General features: G+C 43.0%; 1 protein-coding gene across 2 annotated transcripts; it reads right to left on the bottom strand.

Moving 5' to 3' along the window:
* Positions 1 to 2223: 2223 nt before the first annotated feature.
* LOC136966095 (sorting nexin-4-like) lies at positions 2224 to 7756 on the bottom strand. 2 transcript variants are annotated; one of them, XM_067260472.1, is made up of 14 exons: positions 7657 to 7756; positions 7049 to 7170; positions 6771 to 6909; positions 6541 to 6690; positions 5837 to 5884; positions 5602 to 5657; positions 5397 to 5469; positions 5239 to 5300; positions 5038 to 5103; positions 4512 to 4601; positions 4084 to 4183; positions 3639 to 3784; positions 3390 to 3504; positions 2224 to 3024 (listed from the first exon to the last, which is right to left on the bottom strand). In XM_067260472.1, the coding sequence occupies exons 1-14, from the start codon at positions 7741 to 7743 to the stop codon at positions 2977 to 2979; spliced, it is 1302 nt and encodes a 433-aa protein (XP_067116573.1). In that variant the 5' UTR covers positions 7744 to 7756; the 3' UTR covers positions 2224 to 2976. The 2 variants fall into 2 exon arrangements, with proteins under 2 accessions (XP_067116573.1, XP_067116572.1); XM_067260471.1 differs by having other exon boundaries at positions 4512 to 4604; positions 7657 to 7755.
* Between the last annotated feature and the right edge of the window lie 265 nt (positions 7757 to 8021).

The following is an 8021-nucleotide window of genomic DNA, read 5'->3' as shown; positions in this document are numbered from 1 at the left end:
TGCAGGTCAAGAACGTACTGTAAAGTACATATATCCAGAATTTTCTTTTTCTTTGTGTAACTAATTGACAATCCAACACTTTCAGATATCATTTTTTAAAGATACAGGGTTATAGAAAGGAATGATATGTTAATATAATAATAATATGTTAATCATATCAAGAAAAAGTTACTTCAGTTCCACTATCGTATTTGCAGAGATGGCAAACGTACACACATCCTTCACTCAAGTAGAAGTACAGATACTCATGTTTAAAAAGACTCCGGTAAAAGTTGAAGTACTGACTGGACTTTTTCACTCAAGTTAACGTGTAAAAGTAGAAAGTACAGATATTTGTGTAAAAGTGAGTGAAAGTAATGTCAGAAACATTTATAGTGAAGTAAAGTATTGATACCAGAAAAATGTACTTAAGTACAGTAAAAGGTATTTCTACTTCATTACTTCCCCAACACCATAACATTGTAATATCTCTTTATTTTCAACCAAAGACTATTTTCTTTGATTTTCATCTCCAAAGGGCTAAAGGCTCAAGATGGTCATTTTCCCATGATGTATTTTACTGATGATAAAGGGACCATAACTTTATTTCTTCTGCAAAACCTCACTGTTATAGTGTTGCTGGCTTTTTAGACTGCAACTGGTACTGATACTACGTACTGATTCCTACTGTTGCCGTAGTTACCTCCTAGTGCCCTTGCCTTAAATCATAGCCGAGAGCATCCCTATAAATAGTATATTCCATGCCTGATGTCCCCTGTGCAATGAGGCTTTGGCAGAGTCCAAACCTGAAATGGGTATTCAGTACCGGAACTATTAATGTTTTGTATTAATACATAGCTAGAAAAGGATCTGTTTCTGTATACTGTGTCAACTGACGTTATGTCCCGTGCGTGTCAGTTTGTCTGTACATCTGCCTGTTGTTAAACAGAAGGTGTTTATACACTTGACTTACTTAACCCTTGTGTTATCTTCGGGTCATTCTGACCCATCAGTCATTGTGACCCACCGTCGTATTGCGACAAATTTACCTCATACAAAAACAAAGTGAAGCATTTTCTTTTAACTGTCGGGCTGTCTCAGACCCCCCACATTGGAATGGTTAAAAGAAAATTATTTTTATTTGTTTTTGTATTGGGTAAAATTGGGTAAACACAATGATGGTTCGTTATGAACCTTTGGGTCATGTGACCCGAAGGCAGCACGAGGGTTAAACAGAAGCATTTTTGACTGACAGGTGCCACAAATCACATCTCTCCACTGGAACCCTGCTATCAGTGAGTGATGACCATGAACACTATGTTGCTTTAAGGATACAAATATTATAATTAACTTGCATATTTTATGACATTAAGCTGTCAGTAAGTAGATCATTGTCACTGTTGTTGTAATTCTCAAAATGTGTTGTATTGTAAAAGTAAAATCATTTGTTGGATTCACAGTGTGTTTAAGTATATTTGTGCCATGTTATTGAATGTATTTCCTATTTCTCTGACAAGCTAGTTCCTTGTTGATGTTTAGTCATTACACATGAACATGCTATGGGACTAGACCTTCAGCAAACTATGAAAATGCATTTTACTTACTTTACCTCAACGTCCCTTCCACAAAAGCTTGAACTGTGCCATATTTTTCTTCAGATACACAATGTCTGTGTGTCACATTCAGGCCTACCCACAGTGGGAGTATTGATGAACTTGTAATGTTATATGTATATTTTTCCATCTGCTACTGCTCACAATGAAGATTCTTATTATTATAGACCAACTCCTGACATGTTGCATTCTTTGTAAGTCATTGTAAGAATTTACTTAATGCTCTGAAACTGTTCTACAGCCTAGGCTGTGTGCCATATCATTTGCCTTGTCCTTTGTGTTGCTTAATATGATAATATACATATATCAAATATTTATGAAATAAATCATATATATATATAAATCATATATAAAAAACAAATTGATATTTCTGTTTCTGCTTTTTTGCATACCTTATGCAAGGTGGGGGGGGGGAGGGGGGTATATAAAAACATATAAAATAGAGAAATACGTGTGAAGAAAAACGAGTTGACGTCAACTCTTTTGAAACTGCTCGTTTTACAGCGGCAGTTTCAAATTGTGAGATTTAGATAGGAAAGAGGTGTCAATGGACTTTGAGATTCACTGTATGTCCATTTTACCCACCGAACTGTCGTTATTCAACTATGACAAGGTAAACTCGGTTTTGCATTCTATGACCCCTTTAATATATTTGGCAAATCAACATACACAAGATGAATGTTCACTGAAAAATTCATAGATTATAACACATTATTTACAAGTTAACCCTCAAGGAAGGAAAAGTTCATTAAGTACCATGATAAGTGTTTGCTCCTCATATGAAATCCTTTGACATTGTGCTTTAACCAAACAGCTGATTTGCATTCATTATTGCAGGAATTCAGTATCAGTCACACTTGTTTTGGTTTTAACTCTTAGCTCAGACCCTGCATTGAAAAACCAATCATGCATACATTAGATAAGTGGCACAGTCTGAGACATCCACTTGTGGTTATGCTACCTCAGTAGTGCTCAGTCCCTTGAGTACCACACCCACCCCCATCACTGTGGGTTCTGATTCTTCATTCAAGTAAACCATGATCACCTGTTAAGTAGATCTTTTCCCATACAGGGCAGGTGTAGCTCAGTGTTTAGCACACGTGACTGCAGGTTGCAGGTTCAAATCCCCCCAATGCACATTGCTTTGGATAAAAGCATCAGATAAATGAATACATTATTATTACATTGTTAGTCAACCATCTCTGTCTCTCTCCATACTCACTCCTCATAAACACCTAAATAAAACAACTCATTGAATCGGAGAAAAGTTATGTGCTTGTTATCTTTCTAATCGTCAACCAGTATTAAACACTTTGTTGTTGTGCAGTGCAGTAACCCAGTTAGACAGTTGCTCTATGACATCATCATAAAGCGACAGAGACCATCACATCTTCTGGAAACATTCCTTAGCGTTGCCCCAGACTTGAATTCCCTAGGGAGAGAAGGAGAAGGAGAGAGGATGGAGAAGGAGAGAGGATGGAGAAGGAGAGAGGATGGAGAAGGAGAGAGAAAGGAGAAGGAGAGAGGAAGGAGAAGGAGAAGGAGAGAGGATGGAGAAGGAGAGAGGATGGAGAAGAAGAGAGGATGGAGAAGGAGAGAGGAAGGAGAAGGAGAGAGGAAGGAGAAGGAGAGAGGAAGGAGAGAGGAAAGAGTAGATGGGTCAAATCGATCAGGTCAACAACATGACCCACATCATCGACCTTATACATCTCCTCTTTCTGTTTTTGGCATGATGGTGTTACGTGCATGGAGTGACATGCTGATCTACATTACAGTATATCTATGCAGCTGGCTCACCTTCTTACACATGCTGATCTGCATGAGAGCGTAGCGATAGAGTGCCTCTCTCAGGTCCCTATCCTTCTGCTCCTTAAAGCGCTGCATGTCCACCCAAGCTGCCTTCACATGCTCCCTACACACACACACACACACACACATCATGTCAGCATAGAAGAACATAGACAAACGTCTGACAAACATTAAACCGCCCATAACGTTATGTTGAGGCTTTTACAGGAACAGGACATGCAAGGCCGAGGGACTTACTCGCATTCTACAGTTTTGTCCTTGACTGCGTCTTCTCCCTCGACGATCTGCTCCTCCAGCAGCTTGAGCTTGGCCTCTCTCTGCTCCGGAGTCTCCTGGCCAAACAGCTTGTTGGTCATGCCTTTGAAGGAGAACGCTCTGAACATCTGGGGACAGAGATGATGGGTCACGTGTCCTGTCTTCTGTCACAGACTTAGTCACTGCATTATGACGCTGTCATTTGTCATTATAATGAAGCTTGTGACAGGAAAGTCTCTTCTTCGGTGCGATTGAATGTTCTAAGGAACAGTTAGTGAGTATGGAGTGGGCTACAATGTTCTCATGTCCCTGAGCGCCAGGTGTGTCCAGGTGTGACAAGATGGACCAGGTGTGTCCAGGTGTGACATGATGGACCAGGTGTGTCCAGGTGTGACAAGATGGACCAGGTGTGTCCAGGTGAACCTACCCCAGTGGCCAGCTCCTCCCGTTGCTGCTTCTTGGAGATGAGGTCCTGGGAGGCCACTTCCAGCTCAAACTGGCTCAGCTCATGTTTCCTACAAACAGCCCTGCAGCCAGACACAAACACAGCTTCAAACACAACACACAGCCCTGCAGCCAGACACAAACACAGCTTCAAACACAACACACAGCCCTGCAGCCAGACACAAACACAGCTTCAAACACATCACACAGCCCTGCAGCCAGACACAAACACAGCTTCAAACACATCACACAGCCCTGCAGCCAGACACAAACACAGCTTCAAACACAACACACAGCCCTGCAGCCAGACACAAACACAGCTTCAATGCAGCTCCATCTTGGCTAGTGGCTAGTCTTTGTAGAGTTAAGGGCTTCGCTCATTCGTTCAGGTTCTGCAGCTAAGAAAGTTACCTGAGGGCTTCTGCAAAGAACAGGTACTCCTTCAGCTGGTCTGCGTAGTGCTCCTCATCCTCCAGGATGTCATCTATGGAAGCGGCATACCTGCTAACGAGGCCCCCGTTAGTGAGGGAGACTGGGGTTAGCCTTCAGCACATTTACATTTAGTCATTTAGCAGACGCTCTTATCCAGAGCGACTTACAGTAAGTACAGGGACATTCCCCCCGAGGCAAGTAGGGTGAAGTGCCTTGCCCAAGGACACAACGTCATATGGCATGGCCCGGGAATCGAACCAACAACCTTCTGATTAATAGCCCGACTCCCATGGTCGGGAATCGAACCATCAACCTTCTGATTAATAGCCCGACTCCCTAACCGCTCAGCCATCTGACCCTCAGAGTTAGTGAGGGAGACTGGGGTTAGCCTTCAGCACCTCCGTTAGGACCGACATGCCAGGCAGAGTGTCAGGCTTACAGCTACAGGGACGACAGGAGGGATCCCCCTGCATCCCCAGGGGATCGTCTACGGAGGAATACTTACGCGTCCATGTGATGTCCGGCGCTCTGCAGTCCATCTCCCATCTCCTTCTCTATGGCACTCCATTCACTAGACACACATGCACGCACCCACACACACACACAGTGAGTATTTCAAAATAATACTTCCACATATTGAAGTCACCTGAAATACCTTCATCTATAAAATATGTTTAGTCAAATAAAATCCAATAAAAAATCCTACCTGAAGACCCTGCCATAGTTTGCATGGACCTTGTACACACCATAGAGTCTGTCTGCTACTCTCTGGAGAAAGATGAGGAGACTGAAAATCCTGCACACACAATCACACACACACACACAGCTTAAAAGACAATGAAATTATGTGTGTGTGTAACTTACAGCTCTCGTTCGAAGCACCTGAGAAGTGTGAGACTGAAGCTCGTCGCTGTAGTGTTTCGTCTCGGTGAAGCGTCTGGGTTAGAGAGGATGGAGAACAGGACAGGTTAAAACTACATTCACCACACAACACACTAGAGAGCAAGCTGGCCTGACGGAAGGGCCCCTAGCCAGCCTGTATGGATCAGGTAGGACTGGGGCCACCTACTTGTCAGGACTCTTCACTCTGAAGGTGGCACTAAGAGCTCGGATCCTGGAGTCTGCCTGTAGTTGACAGGAGAACCAAGTAAGGTTTGAATACTGTACCACAAAACAAGGTGCAACTACACACAAACACACACACAGCTGCTTTCAAAATGATACTTTGTGTGTACAAAACAAGCAGCAGCTACTGTGTGTACACCTCCACTCAGATATACATTGATGTTTTTGGCAGGAAATACCTTATCCTGGAATCCTGTGTCATACACCACCTCCTTCCAGCCATGTTCCTGTAACAGAGGAGGAGGAAACTACAATTAGCACAAAAACTACAACCCTCAGCTGGGGCTCTGAAAAACCTTCTCAAACCACACTTTTATTTCTGGTAAAACCCCATGTTGTTGTACCATACAAACCATATCCTGTTATTAAACCTACATGTCAATGGCGGACTGAATGACACTAGTGTACAAGTCAAGTCAGTTTTATTGATCCCACTAGGGGAAATTTGTTTGTAGACAGGTATTAAAACACATTCAATCCATCATAAATACTACATAAGCAGCATACCTGACACCACACAGAGACAACAACACAATACAGTACAGTACAATGATCACTTCATGTTGAAACCCAGAAATAAGTGCCAATAATTTAGCCTCCCAATAGCAAAACAAAAAAAAGAGTCCCCAAATATTTTTGTTCTGTGGGTGGGAGCTCTATACCTTCTTCCTGAAGGCAAGAGCTCAAACTCCCCCTTCAGGGGATGGTCAGTACAAGCCAATATGGCCTGGGTCGACCTTACGACCTGCCAAACATAAAGCTTAGAGAGCTGAACTTGGTTTACCCCAATGACTTCACTGGCCACTCTGACAAGCCGATCAAGCCTGTTCTTATTAGCCAGATTCAGATTCCCAAACCATACCACAACACAAGATGTACATACCTCAGTCAGGAAGTGGAAGAGGATCTTGTCATTGGACAGCACCAGGTGTGAGGCCACTCGAAGCAGGAAGTTCTCCAGTCCAACCCTGCGACGCTCAACAAAGTCTGGGTCCATGTTGTCGGCAGACAGCTTATGCCATACAAACTCTGCCTGCACGTCAAGCACAACAATCAGGCCAGGAGATGCTCAGCTGCAACCTGAACTCATTAGGTTGCCAGGTTTGAACTTACCCTTTTCTCAGGCAGTGGAGGCACGATGATGAAGGGATATGTGACGAACAGGTAGTGCCGAAGAAGCTCAAATTCGCTGTATCTCCTCCACAGAGAATCTGGGGCCGGGTTGTGTCCTTCTGCTATTGCAGCCATAGGCCTTACAGACACACATACACATCTTTAACTACATAGGTGTGTTTTCCTATCACCTGAGGTTTGAAACAAACATGTTAGGTACTCCACTGAGGAGAGGCTAAAGTTGGTAGGCCTACTGAGCGCTATGCGTGGTCTCTTACCGAGTTTCTATGAGATACACGGTGAAGGTTTCTTGCATGTTCACGGCGTTTTTTCCATTTCTTTTCTCTGCCTCTGTCACACTAATCTCCATCCTCTGAGTGAGCGTCGACCCCTCCGCCATCTGGAAAACCACGTCTACGATCTTTAATGACCACTCATACACTTTTTTGTATTCATACATGCGGTCTTCTACTCTATATTGGGATGTGTTACCCATTGCTTGATTATTTGAATTGACTGTCAACACAACAGGATCCCATACTGGCTATGTCACGTTATCAACCATCAGTATAGCTACGATGCAGCGAACATTATCTATCGTGTGCGCATCAGACCACTAGACTACTAAACGGGAGCAAATGGGAATTCAGATTATTTTCCCCCCCAATACCGCTTCACAGTAGCGAAATTGTGAGGGTTACATTGTTAAATGATAATATTTCACATTATGTTTGTTGTTTTCAAACTGAACGCATCAAGCTGTTTAAAGGGCTATGGTTTGTCACTTGCATCAATAACGCACTCTGGGCCGGGCCAGTCACTGGGTCTATATAGTAGCTTTCGAAATGCACCACATCTATGACCTGCCAGTGGGATGAGTAATTACCGTGTTATTTTTATTTTTCTCTAGGTCTGATGAGGGTGAATGTTGGTCTCCTGTTGTCCCCGACTCTTCACTCACAGCATCCGCCATCCCCGTTTCCGCAGTTACTGATACTCCGCATGCGCAGTAAAAACTTTCGCTTGTTCAATTCCCTGTAGAACTTTCTCCCGACTCATCACTATTCAGATTTGAACAAAATCACTCCGTTACCTGATTTATTTTAGAGAACATCTAAACTAAATCAAACTAGGAAGCATTTGGCTAAACTATAAATCCAAATAATCCTATTGGACTACAAGAATATAACCAGCCTTCTTCATCAGCCGAACATGCAGTAGGCTACAGATAACTACTTTCGACAGACAAAA

Source organism: Osmerus mordax, chromosome 22 (assembly GCF_038355195.1).
Source record: "Osmerus mordax isolate fOsmMor3 chromosome 22, fOsmMor3.pri, whole genome shotgun sequence".
NCBI lineage: Eukaryota > Metazoa > Chordata > Actinopteri > Osmeriformes > Osmeridae > Osmerus > Osmerus mordax.
Note: the sequence above shows the minus strand (reverse complement) of the source record. Positions and strands in the feature narration are given on the sequence as shown.

What these genes read in the sequence shown, in the direction of transcription:
- LOC136966095 (XM_067260471.1), bottom strand. Translation starts at nt 7,743, where the DNA reads ATGGCGGATGCTGTGAGTGAAGAGTCGGGGACAACAGGAGACCAACAT. An exon ending in AGAGTGAAGAGTCCTGACAA is followed by an intron (nt 5,470 to 5,601) that starts GTAGGTGGCCCC and finishes TCTCTAACCCAG; the next exon opens with ACGCTTCACCGAGACGAAAC. An exon ending in GACAAAACTGTAGAATGCGA is followed by an intron (nt 3,505 to 3,638) that starts GTAAGTCCCTCG and finishes GTGTGTGTGTAG; the next exon opens with GGAGCATGTGAAGGCAGCTT.